General features: G+C 37.4%; 2 protein-coding genes across 6 annotated transcripts in view; both read right to left on the bottom strand.

The window, feature by feature from the left end:
• The window catches only part of LOC139152499 (membrane-spanning 4-domains subfamily A member 4D-like), a 13,619-nt gene extending 3,567 nt beyond the window's left edge, over positions 1 to 10,052 (bottom strand). The window contains exons 1-5 of one of the 4 annotated variants that reach the window (XR_011556636.1): positions 9,879 to 10,048; positions 4,617 to 4,935; positions 2,026 to 2,082; positions 793 to 897; positions 299 to 384 (exon numbers count right to left, since the gene is read on the bottom strand). Coding sequence is in view for 3 of the 4 variants with exons in the window: in XM_070725659.1 (XP_070581760.1) it covers positions 299 to 424; positions 793 to 897; positions 2,026 to 2,082; positions 4,617 to 4,862 (534 nt within the window). In the remaining variant the exon portion in view is untranslated. Of the gene's footprint in view, positions 1 to 298; positions 425 to 792; positions 898 to 2,025; positions 2,083 to 4,616; positions 4,936 to 9,878 lie in introns of all 4 variants that reach the window. The other 3 variants (XM_070725659.1, XM_070725657.1, XM_070725658.1) reach the window with 3 other exon arrangements.
• Positions 10,053 to 14,265: 4,213 nt separating this feature from the next.
• Positions 14,266 to 19,172, bottom strand: part of LOC139152502 (membrane-spanning 4-domains subfamily A member 4D-like) — a 30,226-nt gene continuing 25,319 nt past the window's right edge. For both annotated transcript variants that reach the window (XR_011556637.1, XM_070725662.1), the window contains exons 4-7: positions 18,322 to 18,426; positions 17,801 to 17,923; positions 16,815 to 16,935; positions 14,266 to 14,962 (exon numbers count right to left, since the gene is read on the bottom strand). Coding sequence is in view for 1 of the 2 variants with exons in the window: in XM_070725662.1 (XP_070581763.1) it covers positions 16,918 to 16,935; positions 17,801 to 17,923; positions 18,322 to 18,426 (246 nt within the window). In the remaining variant the exon portion in view is untranslated. The remainder of the gene's footprint in view (positions 14,963 to 16,814; positions 16,936 to 17,800; positions 17,924 to 18,321; positions 18,427 to 19,172) is intronic.

Raw genomic sequence — 19,172 nt, 5'->3', positions numbered from 1 at the left:
AAATTTTTACCGCCTTTGTTTTCAGAAAATTTGAAATTTCGTTTTTCCTCCTAAAGAAATAACACAGTTATGGCGGTCATTTTCTATTTCAAATATCCGTAAATGTTGGGTAATTTGTTTCTCTACTACTAAAATTTGCAATTTGCACGGTCTTCCCCTATTTGCAAGCTTTATTTTAGAAAAAAAGCTTAAAAGTTTGAATAAGCAAGGTTTGAGCAAAATGTTATCTCTTAGATTTTTAGGCCTAAACTACCATACGACAGCACTTCATCATCTAAAATACTACATGTATACTCACCGGTATCATTTGCTGTTGTCCGCAACAGACAGCCCGGCAGCAAACCACAGAATGGATTATGGCGATGACACACTCGGTAAGTGCTACTAAAGTCGTAATAGTATAAACAACGCACCCTAAAATACTCTGAAAATTAGTATTATAAGCAATGGCATAGTTTTTATTGAGAAACTAATTAGAGACTGTCGATGCAAACTTATTTTGACACATGTATTCTATTTGTTATTTCTTTGAAATAGTTAAAACAAATACAAGTGTTCGGCGATTTAATTAAAATTCCAATACATGACAGTCAAACATGTCACACACACACACACACACACAATGTGTATAAAAGTTGGCAATACAAATTTGATGAAGAAGTTTCTACGCGGATATTGAATAATATGCAGCACTCTTTAAACTTTGAATTTCTGTAGGCGATTGCTTTACTTTTGTGGCGTTTGAACTAAGAGAAAATGTATAAATGGGCATATTGAACATTATATACATACTTCCCCATCTAGACTTGCGAAGACCGTCGTAGTCAGAGACATAGGTAAGACAAGACCACCACTAAGGCTCGCTGCTATAATACAACACGTGAGTGTAGCGATGATCTGGCCAGGGGAGAGAATAAAAGCTCTCGTCAATCATGAAGACTGGTTAAACTTTCTTTTAACGCCATATAAGAAAATATGGTTTATAAATGCACCCAACAAATCATTATACATTCGTTACACTTTAGCCTGAAGTACAGGGTCTCTACAAAAACCATATCTTATGCGCTGGTGTAATGCCGACCAATGTCTGGACGTATGATTCTCATTCAAAGTAGTTTAAATCCCATTTTACAATAAAACACTTTTGAATTATCAAGAAATCACACAAGTTAGTAAAACAATGATGGCGACGACTGCTTATACTTTTGAATGATGCTGGTTCTTTGTTGCTTGTCTTTACCGTCGCGTCCACCAGACTGTTTTGCTAGCTTTATTTGAGTCGGATGTACCACTATGTTTGATTTAAGGTAGTATGCGCCTCGAAAGTGAAAGACTTAAACTTTTGCCCAAAATTTCCTCCAGGAATCTTTCAACTATTTTCTTTCAAAATCAAGAATAAAAATTTGGGGGTCACCGTGCAAATTTTCGTACTACGGAGACAAATTATTTACCGATATCTGAAATTCAAAATGGCCGCCATCCCTGTGTTAACACTGTGGCGAGAAACAAAATTTTCGTGTTTCGAAAGACTAAGAAGGTAAAACGTTTTCTTACAGCAAGAACTTTAAAATGAACCCCAACAAGTGGCAGGTCATAAAAAAATTGGCAAAGTTTGAGGGACCAAATATTCGTCCCCGAGTCGCGTTCTACCTAGATATCATATACCGACATATCATGCATATCAATTAGGACAATTGACACCATTTGTACCTGGTGAACAGAATGCAAATACTACACCTGGCTTTAGAGGCTCAACCGGTTCAGCCTAGCCAGGTGCCTGTAGGCGTCCTGCAGAAGTACAACATTTCGCGCATGTTCACATTTCACATCGATTCAATGCATAATGTGACAAAACACCTCTAGAGTAAAGTTTTTAAAGAATGTTGTTTAGGCACACAAATACTGGGTTTTAGTCCTTCAATTGAATTAATTCACATGTTGATTGTTATTCAGAAAGGACAATATAGTCAAACAACGGGATACTTCTTCGAACAAACCTAATATCACAGAGATTCGCATACATACCATCCCTTTGGTTTTACGCCGTGCAGCTACTATACCAATGGATCCTGTTACAATAATCTGAAAGTCAATAGTCCAAACAGACAAAATTAATTGAGTATTGTGCATGATCAATCTAGATGCAAAAGATAATAATAGATATAAATGACGAAATAACTGCGTTCCATGTCCCTGAATGCTTTGCTACATGGCTTTTGTTCCGTTCTCTGAAATCTTAACAAGTGACATTTTTTTATTCAATAAAGTACAATAAAGTTGAGATATATACTTATGTGTAATGGTAGTGTTTAATGTTGACCTAGTAAACCCTTTCATTACTGCATGGAAATGTCATGTTTTTGATCGATGAAATAAGTTACCCTGTCGGTTTAAAGACTTTGTTGTAATTGTAGCTGAATGATGTATTTAAAGTGTATGTTCCGCATAAATTCAAAGTTAATTTTGCTTAAAATGAGCCATGCTATATGATTTTGCCACCCCTACTTTATCAAATAAATGCATCACCCCAATGGAATGACGCGGTTAAATATCATTAAAATGCAATATGTTGTGCGACTTTGAAGTTAGCTGCCATTCGGGTCGTTTCGGAATTCGCGGGCATTGCCACCGGAAATGACGTAACTAATAGAATGTACGAGTGAGTGTGTTCACCTCGGCCATAGCGAATGCTTACCGCTGTGGCTTCAACATGGTGAGAAGTTACGCCTTTGGTGGCTGAAGTAACTGCAGCCATTGTCAGTTTATTGCATTTTAGGATGATGTATTAGCCGCATTTGACAAAATTACAAGAAAGGGTCGGAAAAGAGGCATTCAGACAAGCGTTTTCTGCGGTGCACATTTTCGAGTGCCGTGACTTAGAATAAACACGGTTCGGAAGCCAGATGTACGGTAAGATAGACTTTAATTCCTGGAGTTACTACATCGATTATGTAATCGCAAATGCCGCACCAGTACGACCATTGTCACCAGAAAGCTTCGCGTGTATCATCATCAACTGTAGACAAGAGCGAGAACAGCAGCAAAACTGCGACAGGTTGCCCAAAACATGTCAAGGATGCGGGGGCCGCGGAGAAGTATAGCCGTGTTCACATCCCCCAAGACCGATCGCCGATTCAGATGCTTTACGAAAGTGATTGTTAATAAATAAATGAATACAAGTACTAGATCTCATGCATGTGTGACTCTATAATTAGCGTTAGGAGAATCTAATTTTATATTCCTAAAAAGTTTACGTAGTGATTGACTGACTCTTTGCGAGACTGAACGATAGGTTGTCTATAATACAGCACGGCGCTGCCAGTAACTGTGACACAACGTGTAGCAAAGAAGTGTATACTGTTGACGAAGCAGTCGCGTTGTCGTCATCTGTTCCCTTCTGCTCGACTCAGTCTCCCCTAAAATATTTTAGCTTCTTTGAGAATTTCGCAGTCATGAAACAATGAACACTGTACTTTATATCGCTGACACTTAATCAAGAAAAAAAACTGCGGAAGCGTAGCTGATCACTCCGTCACAGAAATGGCCGGCTGAGCCGCCCGGCCTCGGGTGCCAGTGTGCCCGATATTTACATCATCATGTCAATTTTAATTTATCTCTTCCCGAGAATTTGGCTAGACATGTCTTTACGGTCACATATTTTTAAAAGTGCCAATGTTCATGTGAGGTTTTATAACGCCAAACTGAAGATTTTGCGGCGAGAATACTACCTTTGGTGTTTATGCTAACATGACCCTCAGCCTGTTCCACTTCCAGCTGTTGATAGGAAAGATGTGTGTTATGAACGGTGGACAATTTTCAACTTGATCTCTACAACATTTATCGACAAGCGTCATGGTGTAATTCAAATTTTTATATACAGATTTTGAACGAGGCAATTTGTGTTGAGAAGTAATAATAAGGTGGGATGACAACTCCAGACTTATATTTATATTTTGTTAGCTTGCGGTTGTGTGTACGGTAGTGCACTGGTGTGTTTGACTGTGGTCACGGTGGGCTTGTCACTGACGCGACGGTCAACAAGAGTTCCGCTCTTGTTCTCGTTTAGGTTAAGGTTCCGAATGTTAAATTTGCAGGCCTGTAAATTCTGAACAGCTTTGTCATATCTTCTGTGACGATGATATTCTCAGTTGCACTGCTTTCACTCATGAAATTATCACTATCTCCATAGTCAATGCACGAAGTCACCATCACCCATTCTATTAGTGACGTCACAGCTACTTACGCCAAAACGGGGCGAACTCGGCAATTTCCGGAAAATGTCGCCATGATGGAAATCGAAAAGTCCAACTTTTCCCGTGTTTTCGTCGAAATAACATAATACAACCGTCTAAAAACCGCTCAAATAAGCTTCAGTTTGTGTGTAAATGTTTGTTTCATTAATACCAATTTCATTGACAGCCAGAACTATAGGTATATGCCCCAAGTCAAACGAAAAAGTCTCAAAATGTGGCAGGACTCACACTTTAAATGTTATCGTATTTGTTTTTGATGACAATTTTGTACTTCACAGCTAGATAATTTTGAATTTGCAATCTAATTGCTACAGAATATGGTTGTGTGTAAGGTCGTGTGGGATATGAAGATACTATACTCACAAATATTCCACACCATATTGGACTGCGAACAAATGGTGGGTAACCAGCGGCGATCTCAACGATCCCAAGAAGAGTCAATATTATGCCAAAAACTATCTGGTAAATTCCAAAGCCAGAGGATGCTTTGTGAGCGAAGTTTGACACCAAAGAGCCTGCAGTTACAGGTACTTGCAAGTAGGTGGTTTGTTGTTGAGGGGCGTCCACTATCTGAGGCATTGGTAGTCGGCCTTGCTCTTGTGAGTTCATCTTCAACACTGTATATGTATTTCCTTACAATTGATGTTAGCGTACTTGAGAATCTACGATCTTGTAAAGGTGTCTGAGTGAAAATGTGATACCAACAAGACTGTGTGGGTTTCGTTGCACTGCACGCACAAAAGTTACTTCTGCAGATAACGTGTACTGACAATGATGAATTTCGAAATAAAAATTCAGTAGGTTTAATAACATGTTCGCTTGTTCGGGCAGCTGGATGCTTCCCGAAATCAGGCCTTGGCCGATCGAGCTCACAGATCGTGGTTATTAAAGCGCCACCACAAGATTGTATCAGACCTGTAACTAGCCACAGTCCCTCTGAACTAGCCAATCAGCGATCGCTGTCGTTGTTTACATTTCATTTCTTTGCACAGTTGCGAGTGTAGTGATACGTACCGGCCGCCGCGTACTATGCATAGAATAATTATTCTTTGGCGAAGTATGGTTTACAAATGTACCTCGATCCAAACGATCGTCGAATCCTCCGCAAACTTTGTTTAGAATGCAAAGTAAGTGACTGGGAAACGTTGATGTGAAGATTGTTAGTTGATCTATGTCGCAGTTTCTGCACTTTGCCGGCGGCATCTCGGATTTCTCCGTTTATGTGACGCGTGCTGTGATTGGTCCGCCTGATTTTCAAGTTTTATCAGATTTCCTTCGCACAGTATATCAGCTTGATCACGCACGGCGTAGTTTGTGGAAGACTCCTGTCTGGCTAACGAGCCGTGCGAGCGGACGATGGTTTAATAAGTAGTTTTTCTCGCTGTATTTCATGCATTTTTAAAAGAAAAGAATCTAACTGCCATTTCCTACATACTTGATATAGTTTTGTAGTTACTTTCTCAATGATTGAGAGCATAAATTTGTGAACCATGTTGCGTAGTGGGTATGTTTATCTTTGGAAAGCCATGACTGACTTAAGTGGTCTAATATGTGGTGGGCATTTGATATGTTGCGCTGGGCATTCAATATATTGTGCTGTGTATTCGATATATTGTGCTGGGTATTTGATATGTTGTGCTGGGCATTCAGTATGTTGTGCTGGGCATTCAATATATTGTGCTGGGCATTTGATATGTTGTGCTGGGCATTCAATATGTTGTGCTGGGCATTCAATATATTTTGCTGGGCATTTGATATGTTGTGCTGGGCATTCAATATATTGTGCTGGGCATTCAATATGTTGTGCTGGGTATTCAATATATTGTGCTGTGTATTCAATATATTGTGCGAGGCATTTGATTTATTGTGCTGGGCATTCAATATATTGTGCTGAGCATTCAACATGTTGTGCTTGGCATTCCATATGTTGTGCTGGGTATTCAATATATTGTGCTGAGCATTTGATATGTTGTGCTGGGCATTCAATATATTGTGCTGGGTATTCAATATATTGTGCTAGGCATTTGATATGTTGTCCTGGGCATTCAATATGTTGTGCTGGGCATTCAATATATTGTGCTGGGCATTTGATATGTTGTGCTGCACATTCAATATGGTGTGCTGCCCATTCAATATATTGTGCTGGGCATTTGATATGTTGTCCTTGGAATTCAATATATTGTCCTGGACATTTTAAACGTTTCCACGGTTTTTTATATGTTGATTATATAATGGTGATCACTTGTATACCCATGATGCAATAGTATGGGCATGTGTTATTTTTAGGTGTTCTTAGTATTCTATTCATGCTTGTTTAACTTTTAGGGGGGGGGGCAATGTCATCATATCTTTTCGCCTGTCATAGTAAGGGGGTCACAAGTTTTGGTCCTGAAAGGAGGAGGTCTATCTCCTTTTGAAAACTAATAACGCAAACCTCCCCTTTAGAAACTGAGCGGTTCCTAAGCAATAAAATACCAAACTGATTCCGCTCTCACGCAGCGTCCCCTGAAAAAATGACGCAACACACTCCAATTTCCACTGGCCTGTGCAGCTTGAACTCACTGCTCTACTGTTTTACACACTGCCGCATAAACACGGCACGCTGGGTATAGAATGTGAAAACAACAACTACTAAAGTCAAAGTATGTTGAAAAAACAACAAGAAAATATTACTTGATTGGCGCAAGTCCAGGAGGGCTTTCTTGTGTCACCAATCACAGGAGACTGACTATGCATCGGGAAAATGTTGAATGAACGTCGTCGATTAGCCATAGTACAGGGACAAAGGAGCTTTGGCACACAGAATGAGTCAAAACAAAGTCATGTAAAGGCTGTATTAGTCTGAGGATTTGTAATTTCCAATTCGTTCTGAGATTTCATTAATTGCAGTAATCAGCTGTTACTGATGGGACAAGCCTGTGGGTAATTAAATAGGAAACTGGTTGTTACTAATAAGTGTGAAAAGAGTTTGTGAACTGTTTATTAATTTTGTCTTTGAGAACCTGCCGCTAGTGAAGCAATATTTGGAACAAGTGGTTTACATTTAGGAACAGAGTAGGTAATATATATTAAAACCTTAACAATACCCAGCTTTCAAATCTGCTCGCCAATGTAATTGTAATTCTACCGGACAGTGTAGCCTTTGGTTTGGCTTTGCTGTTCAAGTTGTTCTTCAAGTTCTTCAAGTTGGCTCGGCGCTTCGCGAAGCCCCTGTATTTGTTGTTCGGGCTAGGCTCGGCTCCATCATATTACGGGACTTTAACTGCAGTTCATCCCTCATTGAGGGTGTGACTGAAGATGAAAAAGACCGTCGTACTACCTACCCGTGTCGACATCAGATTTTACTCAGATAATAGATTGGCCTGGGCTAGACTAGGCAAGATTAGGCATGGGTTTTGAAGTTTGGCAGGCTATTAAGCCTAGGAGTACATTCTACCCATAATTTGAGTCAGTGCTTTACTGTTTAGGGAGCTTTCAAGGGGGTGGGCCGCAGGAATGGGTGGGAGCGACAAAAACATATGCAAAAGGTGGAAAAGTGTATATCAATTATCAAATGTACATAAATGCAAAGATACTGTCAATTTTTATATTGAAAACAATTGTGCATAGTTCTCTCATAGACTACCATGTACAGTAAATCAACTTTTAGTGAAATTCCAAAATGAAATTTCTTGCACAACCATGGACTTGTAACCACTCTAGTCTGATCAAGAACAATAATGTAGATAATCCAGCATACATAAATGCACAGATTTATCAATTTTGTACTAAAAAAAATATTCATAGTTTCATCATAGACCCCCATGCATAGTGAATTGACATTTTGGTGAAATTCTAAAATCAAATTTCTTACAAAACATATACTTGTAACCACTCTAGTCTAATCAAGAACATTAATATCAATAATCAAGAGTACACAAATGCAAAGATTTACCTGTTCTTGTGTTGGACAAAACTATTTTCATAGTTTCATCATAGACACCATAGATAGTGAACCAACTTTTTAGATGAAATTCAGAAACCAATTTCTTCTTAGTACACGAATGCACATTTTACTTCCCAATTCAAGCAAAGTGCATTTAAATACATTATCGAACATATATAATATACAGATATAGCATGTTTTGTGGGGGAAAATTGTCAATAATTTGCCTGATAGACTCCATGTATTATGATTTGATATTTTTGGATGAAGCACTAAATCAACCACTTCTTGCCTTCTTATAGTTGCACAAAATATGGTGACCCTCCCTCAAATGTATGAAATACCATATCTCTTCAAAACTTCTTGCGTGATAAATTGCGACTGTCCCTCCAAAAACACCAGCCCTCCCCTCTGTTATTTGTCCTTAACATAACAATTGAACCAATTGTAATGTAAATTAGATGATACTGTTTCAGTTATTCCTGGGGAGAATACAGCAGTGGTTTGGGAGGGTCAAGTTTTAGAATATCGTGCAATGGTACGGTCACATTTTAGACAGGAGGATTGGGGCGGGTCACATTTTATGGTACAGGTGTGCGCGAAATTCCCCCGGCCAACCCCCTGTAATTACTAAAAGTTCCGTTAAGTAAATTTCCTTCGGAGAATTCCGCCGAAGTCGCGAATCATGCTGAATCAAAAAGTCATGGCCCTTTCAGAGGGCGAAAAACATTATGCCTAGAACAACATATTGAGTGAAAATGACAATATGCTAAATGCCCAGGACAACATCGCACACCCAGGACAATATATTGAATACCCAGCACAACATGTTAAATGCCCAGCACAATATATTGAATGCCCAGGTCAATATATTGAATGTCCAGCACAACATACTGAATGCCCAGCACAATATATTGAATGCCCAGCACAACACATCGAATGCCCAGGACAACATATTAAATGCCCAGCACAACATGATATTAGACCACTTAAGTCAGTTATGGCTTTCCATATTAATCCCTATGTAAGTGTACAGATGATGCGATAAGCATTATGTAAATTCATAAAACATGGTGTAATCTCTTTGGTGATTTTTGCACAAGAACAATGACCTCTGCACACGTTTGTTACAGTAAATATTGCGGGATTTAATAAAGTGATTCTATATATTTGCGAACACAAGGCTCTTCTATTCGACGCCCTCGAAAATTGTTTCAAGTACGGAAAGAAAAATACTTTGAAATTTAAAATGGGGATTAGCAACAAGACTTTTATGACACTGTAACAGTGTGTTTGTTTAACATGTTGGTTGCAATACGCCCCCTCTAACCAAAACGTTGAAAATTTCTGCATTTTGGTTTTGTTTAGTGATGAATCAAGTGGCAATAAGTGGTACTTCTTATTTGCTCTACAAATTAAGTTCTTTTTACTTTAAAGCAAACCGTCACATATATCTGCTGGACAGAACAAACATAACTTCTGTACATTAGTACTATGGCGAATACATCAATCAAAAGTATCTGCTAACGGGGTCAACAACACGGCAGAGAACGAAACACAATGACGAACCGTGCGACAGTTACTCGAGTGTAAGTGATTTTGAGCATGTATTCTCATTGAACAGCATATGTTTGACATCTGGGGTGAACGGTGCATGTGGGAATGCGAATTACTACAATATGAACAACATATCAAAATACCTTTTCGGGTTAGTCTTCAGAAAAAGTCAGATTTCAAGGTCTCATATCCATGCTGAGGGATATGCTATCAGCAGTAAGCAGTGACGCAAGTATATTTCATTCTGTAAATAAGTGACCGAGAAAGGGATCCTTAGCTCACCTGGTATTTCACGCACTACTCATGATGCTGAAGTTGTTTTCGTATTCGTATTCGTTTTCGTATCCGAGTCACTGACTGAAATTGGTATTTTTAGCCCAGGTTTCAGCCATGAAATGTGCAATATGCGATATTTCCAGAAGTTTAAAAATTGTGATAATATAGTTGGTAAAGTCGTCTGCTAACTTTTGTTATATTTACATGAATTTGCTGCATATAAAAATTGGTTGGGACCTGGTAAAGTGTTGTGCAAAGGGGTTGACTCGGACTCTACCATTTTTTGTGGGGAGGGCAACACAGAGTGAGGTATTGCAAAACGGGTGACGATCGAAATCCATGATGAACGGGGGACTTGTCGTCAAGGACAGCCATCCCAATGAAAAAAAGTGAGAAATATTTGAATGATAGTTGTTTTGTGTGCTTGTTTGTTTGTGTTGTGTTGGTTAGGGTTAGGGTTGTTGGGGTTCTAAAATATATAGTGGTAGGTATTTCTCTTTATTAACAGTAGGAATTGTTATGAAAATAATTTTCCCTTTGCCCCTCATATCCCTCGGTCCCTCCCATAAAATAATGGTACAGTCCCAGAGTACAATTAATTTGAAGTTTCAGTATTTTTCAAAGTTTTGGTTATGTGTTTGCTTTTTTGGTGATTTCTTTTACAAGAGACAGCACTTGGCTCAGTAAGAGTATCATTATATTGGTACAGGTGTAACCTGAAAAAGTTCAAGCACAAGGCATAACATCTAAGAAAGTATATGTCTTCATGGGAGGGGTATGTCATAAGTGTAAAACACAATATTTTCTACAAAAAATGATTGATCAAACCATTGTGGCTTCAGACTTAATGAAAGTAACTAAACAACAAAAACGTACTGATATGAAAAAATAAGAAATAAATACTTGATCAAAAACAATATAAGTAAATAATCATAACTTCAAATACACAAAGAAACTAACATGCAGACTGATGGAAAAACATATCACAAAAATATCTTGGAGAGCAATTATTGGACTTTAAATCAACGTGACGTATAAATTACCTTCCCATGGAATGGTCCGCTTCTCTCAATTCTCAAGAAGAGGAGATAATTGACAGGACCAGTCAATAGCTTTCAATCTGGTGGGTTCTCAGGTATGTCCTCGTTCAAATGAATGCAACTAATTATCAGTGAAAACTTCTTATTACTCAAGATTCTTTAATATTCTATTGATATCTTAAAATCACCTGTTATAAAAATTACCTAAACACAGAGCCCTTCTGTGTTTCCAAACGCTCTGATTTATTTTTTTTCACAAAGTCATATTTTTAGAATATTAATCCAACAGTCCAAAATAATGTGGCTTTAATTGGCTTTCATATTCCTGCTGTAAAATCACAATATTGGTTTGAACATCATTTGTTCAATGAATTCATATTGAATAGTGACACAAAACCAATGAGACAAGAGTGAATGGGCAAACAATAACCTGACATTATAAATGTATCTAAGTGCCTGCTCAGTAAAAAATATGTTAGAGAGCTACATGATAAAACATACAATATTCTCCTTTACTTCTGCGGATAAACTTAGCTTTCTGAATTCACCAACTGGTCTTACAGTGGAAGTTTACTGTATTCTGAAGCAAGTAATAATTTTTGAAAAGCATCCGAATGTTAATCGACAGCTTTGAATCTACTCTGAAGTACAAGTTTCCTTAACTGATCTACTGTCAAAACGGGATGACGGGACAACATACTGTTTCACATATTTCTCAAAATTCCCTTGTTGGAGGCAGTTGCTAAAAAATGATACTCTTAAAGAAAATAAACCAGTTGAGTCTGCTCCCCCCTAGGGTCTAATAAACGTTTTGTACATTTTGAATGACTCTTTCTCATAGTTTTCACAGTTTCTAGAATATGACCTTTGTTTTACACCCATATATTGAAAGTATGCACACCTAGGAATGAATTGAAGTGGAATACACCTATACTTTTAAATTTCTGAACAACCCCTTACCCAATCATTTAGTGCTGTCCAATTCAACCTGACTGGCGTCACTCCAGTTGGCAATCGTATTTTAGTAACACGTCAGGGCAATTTCACAGATTTTTATCAGACCATATTATTTCATAAAATCCTAGTACTACACTTTCAGATGAAGTTCACGGGCTCTTAGGGCTGACTTGACGAAATTTACACAAAACCTGTATTTTCTTCTTAAGTCACATATCGTCACAACATACCAATTTTAGGTATTTCCGCGTTTCATTGTCAGTACTCAGGACGAGTTCAAGAAAAAATCTCGTTGCGTTGCATTATGCAACAGTATCATTATTTTAGTAAATTATGACAGAGTTATATTGAAGCAGGTAACAAGAGACCGTTGAATTTAATGTGGTTCTGGTTTTTAGGAATACTAAAAAAAATCTTATGTACTTGTTCAGTAATATAAATGCTAGAAGTTGCAGTTGCGTATTCCTTTTCAATTAAAAAAAATCGAGTTCTGACAAACATCCTCAAGCTAAATTTGATATAACAAGGAGGGGAAATGACCAGTGACATTGTGTAAGAATTTAAGTACATATAATTTATTGAATGTTTTTTTGTATAATGAACATGAATGATGGATACTGTTAATATATGATGGAATTAAATCAATACTAGAATAATACTACAGTTACATTTTCGTACATTGATGTATGCCTGAAGCAAAGATTATGAAATCTTAATTGTAATTATAACATACGAGAAGAAGATAGAATGCAAGATACCTGAACCAAAATAATCACATGAGGAAACCGTTATACAGCTAACTATTAAACAAATAAATTAAATTCATCTGTTGCCATGTTAAAAAATCTTCCTGACTCATCAAACCCTTTCCTCATAAATGTACCTTCAATGTTTGTCTCATGATTCGATCAAATAGTAATTTAATAGTACTTTAGCAAATTCAAATTCTCATATCCGGTCATCCTTTTGGACCCACATTAAAATAATTATATCGATTTGCAATTTGTATTTTTAAGTATTTTACTTTCTTGTTTTTTGATAACGGCAATACAATACGATACCTTACAAAACTTCATTGCTCAACAACACACTCAAGGAGTGCGGTAAGGCAAATAGTACAAAAGTTACGACATAGCTATATGTGCTGCTACTGGGGGAATATCAGCAAAACATTTCACAAGAGGCAGTTTATATTTCAGAGTAATGATGTGAGTAATGATAAAAATAATAACAGACGAGCTGATAATGTCCTTTTACAGAGATATCAGTTTAAAATCTGTAAATTACCTTTACAACTCGTCCAACTGGGCGGGTGAGCTAAATTTCAATTATCGGAAAAATGATGTTTGTTAAAAAGGTCTCTCCTCAAAAGACGCTGACAAAGTTTGTTTTTAAAATCTCCTCTAATGATGGCAACGACATTTTCGGCCTAGGGCCTAAAAAAGATTGGATTTGTTTTTCCACTAACATTCTCAGAATATTGAAGTGTGACATATTATCATAAAGAACGTAAAGTTTTATAAAGACAGAACTTTTATATAAAGGTTCGAAATTGAACTATAAAAATTTAAAAAAATCGTTAGTGACTGCAATGCGAATACGAATACGAAAATAAATGCAGCATCGTGCACTACTCAGCAAGATAACTATTTCAGGACCAAAGAATCCCTACCGCTCCATGTTTTTGGCATGCCTTATAATATACAGCAAAGTTCAGTAACCTAGTGCACTGAAAATAGTACAGTACCAATTTAAGTTCTCCAAATTGACGATACTGAACGAATGGCAAGTATAATGTGCATATATAGCGAATGCCAATCACATTATCTCATCCTACATTACAAATTTCATCCAAACTCGATTGACTCCGAAAGACAACGTGGTTGAAGGCCTTTTAATAAGCATATAACGCTTCTGAGACAGACAAACGACAGAATACGATTATCCGCATGGAAGCCATTTTGAAACACAAGTGAAGGGTATTAACTGAGGGGTTAAAATTACAAAAGAAAAACTCCTATGCTGAGGCTGAACTCATCACGACCAATGATCTTGAACGTTATTGACCTAGCAGGATGATTTTGATACGAAATAAGGGGCCAGTCTTGCGAATTTGTCATTCTCATATAGAGTTATTACATGCTCAGTATGATTATGCATGTTTGGGATAATCAAAGTTAAAACTTTTATCTTTGTATATGGATACGATGATCAGACGAATTGATGGCCGCAACAAAACACTTTTGAGAACATCAAAAATGTTCAAAACAGAGATTTTATTTATTTCACTTCACTGTAGATGGCTTTTGTCCACATTGATAATGTGCATCTTTTCTGGTATACAAAGATCACATCGCTTGCTTATGTTTGAGTAGCCCGATTCTTTGTCATAATTGACCACGTAAATTGACAACTCTGTATTGTTTTTGTATTTCTCGTTACAGAACGTGCATGTAGTTAGTGAATGGGTTCTTGGTGGTGTTATCATTGAGGCCGATGTAAACCTTCCCCGTATTGTCCTCCGTTCACACTCTGGCCTAGAAATCACGCGTTTGATTTCGCAGTTACCCTTCAAGGAGCTTGAAGACTTGACCCGGCAGTTGCAATCATGATCAAGTCTGCATGAACATTGAATAGTGACTGACAAACCATTGAGCATCCAAACTGTTGGAGATAGATAATGTGTGCGAACGAAACCAAGAAAGACAATATATTCTGCTGCAACGCTCTTGTACCGTACGTAAAACAAGTTCTCAACAGCTAATCAAACAACATCGACTTCTTTCGTTTGCACGTATTCTGTTGGCGGGTCGATTAACGGCTCGGTTTTGAGTCAATACTTGGACGTTGCTCTGTATACATTATTTGCTCTTGCGAGATGTTCAGTTGGTCCTGTGGATATTGTCCCTGTGGGTTGTAATATTGAAATTGCTCTGATGGGGGCCCTTGGTAACCTGTAAAGGCACAAAGGAACGGAAACAAATAAACACATACAAGATAAACAAACACATACCCAAACACACACACGTATAAATATACACACACACAAATATATATATATATATATATATATATATATATATATATATATATATATATATATATATATATATATATATATATATATATATATATATATAATATATATATATATAAAATACAGTGGTAAAAAAGTAACCCATGCGGGACTCGAACCCACACTCCCCGTATTCATTACGGATGCTCTACCAACTTAGCTAATGGATCAGTCGGCTAAATGTGGGCGGTCCTGACTCTTATATGGGTTTTTTAATCGTTGTGCGTTGATGGTGAGTAAACGGCTAAACTCAATACCAAAACCTTTCAGCCTAAGGATCCCGCGGGATTCTACAGGGCCTCGCACACAAGTCACCAACTTAGGAATCAGTTAATGGTAATGAGGATCAGCCAAATGAATGATGCAAAGCCAAACAAGGGTAAATTTGAAATGACTCACCATACGAATTATGTTATGAAATACAGTGGTGAATGAAAAGTGACCCATGCGGGACTCGAACCCACACCCCGTATACATTACGGATGCTCTACAGAGCTAATGGACACGTAGCGTCAAGGACAATACCGAAGCATACGATATATGAAGACATAAATTCCTGTACTTTGTAAGTAGCTTTAAAAATTAATCAACCTTATTAGTCTTTTTACTCAATTATACCAGACAAAGTTGAAATTAGAGTGTTTCGAGGATGGCGAGCAGGCTGGAAATATTTTCAGTGAGTCAACTTAAGTTCACAAAACGACACTTCAATTTCACTCAAATCGCAGGTTTTGGACCGACCATTGTTAACTCAGATAAGTACTAGATGTTTAGATGCATTTTCTTTGTAAAAATGTATAATCTTCTCTTTCTTTCCCTGTTGTGACGTACAGTTGTTTTTTATGTCAAAGGTCAATGAGCGTCCAATAACACCTACTCCGTGTCAAAGTTATTGGACTCTCAGTCCTATGATACTTCAATTTACTGTACTACGAACCTCCATACATTAGAGACACAAGCGATAACAATATTTGTTTGCGGTGGCGAAATTTTGAGACTAACTCAAAATGTTATTCACCAGCATACATTTATCAGCGTTGATTATTGAAGCTTCTATAACAGGTAAAGATTGTGTCATTTGCTTATATGCGAGCTTATATACTCCACCATGACGAATCCAAGTTGACACATAAACACTCCGATGAGGTCTCAAATTGTCGAAATCATAACAAAACAAAACTACAACACCATCCGAAAATGTACTATAATGTTAAGTTCTATACGTCCAAACCATTTAAATGAGAGAAAAGACAAAAGGAAAAGCCAGACCCGTCTTAAAGTTGGGCGATGCATGAAACTTAGGTAACAGATATTATTACGATCATAACGAAACGAATGATTATTCTCATGAACGATTTGTACAACATCTATGAAAAAGGTTCAATCATTGATGACATTGAACAAATTGGTTGCTTTTTATCATCATCGAGGAATTGATAATAAGGTGACCGACTTAAAGACGTCCGGATATCGGATGACAGTTGTTTTTACACCACACATGCCATTTAAAGATCGTACGCTGATTGACAGTGCAATACGAAAGAAGAATTGCTGTCTATAGGACGAACACATGCACATCTGAATACGATTAGACAAGATGCTGGAGTAAATATTTACACCTTTTGGTAAAGTTTGTAATTAGTTAAATGATAATGCACGCAGATATGATGACAATACTTTAATGCGATACAGCCATTTGACATGAAATATTCGTCTATACCGGTATTTACCTGCATTTTGGCCTGTTAAAGTTACACCTAGTGGCATCATGAACATTGTTCTTTGAGCTCCAACAGGGGTGGCCATTGGTTGCATCGGGGTATCTGGTTCTCCTTAAACACGGTAGTAAATCTACTTCGCACATTAGTGAGAAAGACAGACAGACAGAGACATAGAGAGACACAGAGACAGACAGAGACATCAGACAGCCAGACAGACAGACAGATATATAGATAGATAGACAGAGCTTAATCTTTATTTTAGTCTTTAAAATACGAATGTTTACACTTTTTCTTTTGGAGCCCAAAACAAAACATTCATAGCCTTAAAATGTGCGTTAACCTGCTATTGTTCCCCTGCAGTTATGCTATATTTCAGTATTTCACATACTCTATGTAGGCAGGGAAACAGCCATAGAGATAACATACTTTAAAATGTCTAAGGAACGATGTTGAGAGCAGGTTTAAATCCACATTAGATATTGCTTAACGTTCATAAAATGTCAGGATCAGTCAAGAGAACAAATCCATGATACAATAAAAGTAGCATGTCTTAGGCACAGCGAAATGTGTCTCACAATTTTGTACTATTTCAAAGCAAAAATATTCACTATCGATATACATCGTTATACTTGATCATGGCCAAAGCTACGGAATGACTGGTCAATGCCACATGCGCTTGGGATAAAATATTTGGGCTCTCAAATTATGTAACAACATTCTCTTGGCCTACCAATTGTTGGGGCTTTATTTGAAGCTTATTGGACAAGGTAAGTTTTCACTGCTTTAGTTTTAAGAACATTTGGAATTTTGTTTTTCCCCCAAACAAATATCCGTATGTTGGATAATTTGATTCTCTTCTCCTAAAATTTTTAATTTCCAATGTCTTCCCCCTACACTTTGCTTGATGACAGCGCAGAAGTTATGTTTTTTAATTTTTAGGCCTAAACTACCATAAAGCTGCACTTTATCATATAAAACTCTATTTGCATACTCACCGGTATCATTTGCTGTTGTCCGCAACAGACAGCCTGGCAGCAAACCACAGAATGGATTATGGCGATGACGCACTCGACAAGTGCTACTAAAGTTATAATAGCATCAACAACGCACGCTGCAACCTTTACAAGAATTAGTATTATAAGGAATGACATAGCCTTCAGTAGGAAACTAAATCGAGACTGTTAACATATTTTGACAGATGTATTCTATTTGCTATTTTTTTTGAAATATTAAAAATGAACACAGGAGTTCAGCGATTTTATTAAAATTCGAATAAATGGTAATCAAACATGTCACACACACACACACACACACACACACACAAACAAACACACACACAATGTGTATAAAATAAACTTTTGATGAAGAAAGCTTCTACGTGGCTATTCAATACTATGCAGCATTCTTTAAAATTTGAACTTCTGTAAGTGATTGCTTTACTTTTTGTGGAGTTTCAACTAAGTGAAAATGTATGAACGAGCAGCATATTGAACATTATATTGTAAATTATACATACTTCATAATCTAGACCTTCGAAGACCGTCGTAGTCAGAGACATAGGTAAGACAAGACCACCACTAAGGCTCGCTGCTATAATACAACACGTGAGTGTAGCGATGATCTGGCCAGGGGAGAGAATAAAAGCTCTCGTAAATTATGAAGATTGGTTAAACTATCTTTCCAATTTAACGCTAGGTAAGAAAATATGGTTTATAAATGCATCTCAACAAATCATTATACATTCGTTACACTTTCGCCTGAAGAAAACAGGGCTCTATAAAACCATATCTAATGCGCTGGTGCAATGCCGACCAACGTCCCGACGACGTATCCTCATTTAAAGTAGTTTAAATCCCATTTTACAATGAAAAACTTTTTCGAATTATCACAAAAACACACAAGTTAGTGAAACAATGATGGAGATGACTGCTTATACTTTAGTATGATACCGGTTGCTGGTACTTTGTTGCTTGTCCTGAGTGTCGTGTCCACCAGACTTTTTTGATTTTAACTTTATTTGTGAATCGGATTTCAGAAGTACCGTACCACTTTGTTTGATTTAATTACATGCATATCAATTAGGACAATTGACATCATTTGTACCTGGTGAACAGTATGCAAATATTACACCTGGCTTCAGCCTAACCAGGTGCCTGTAGGCGTCCTGTAGAAGTACAAAATTTCGCGCATTGTTCACATTTCATATCGATACAATGCATAATGTGACAAAATCACCCCGAAGGAACGTTTTTGAAGAAGGTCGTTTGGGGCATGACATAGCATGACAGCCCTGCGCACACACAGAACTTGACGGGGCTCAGAGTGTCGTTTGGGCCTGAAACGACGTTCTGGGCCCCGTCTATTAGT

This window comes from Ptychodera flava, chromosome 16, assembly GCF_041260155.1.
Source record: "Ptychodera flava strain L36383 chromosome 16, AS_Pfla_20210202, whole genome shotgun sequence".
NCBI lineage: Eukaryota > Metazoa > Hemichordata > Enteropneusta > Ptychoderidae > Ptychodera > Ptychodera flava.
The sequence above is the reverse complement of the archived record's forward strand: the minus strand, read 5'-3'. Positions and strand labels throughout refer to the sequence as shown.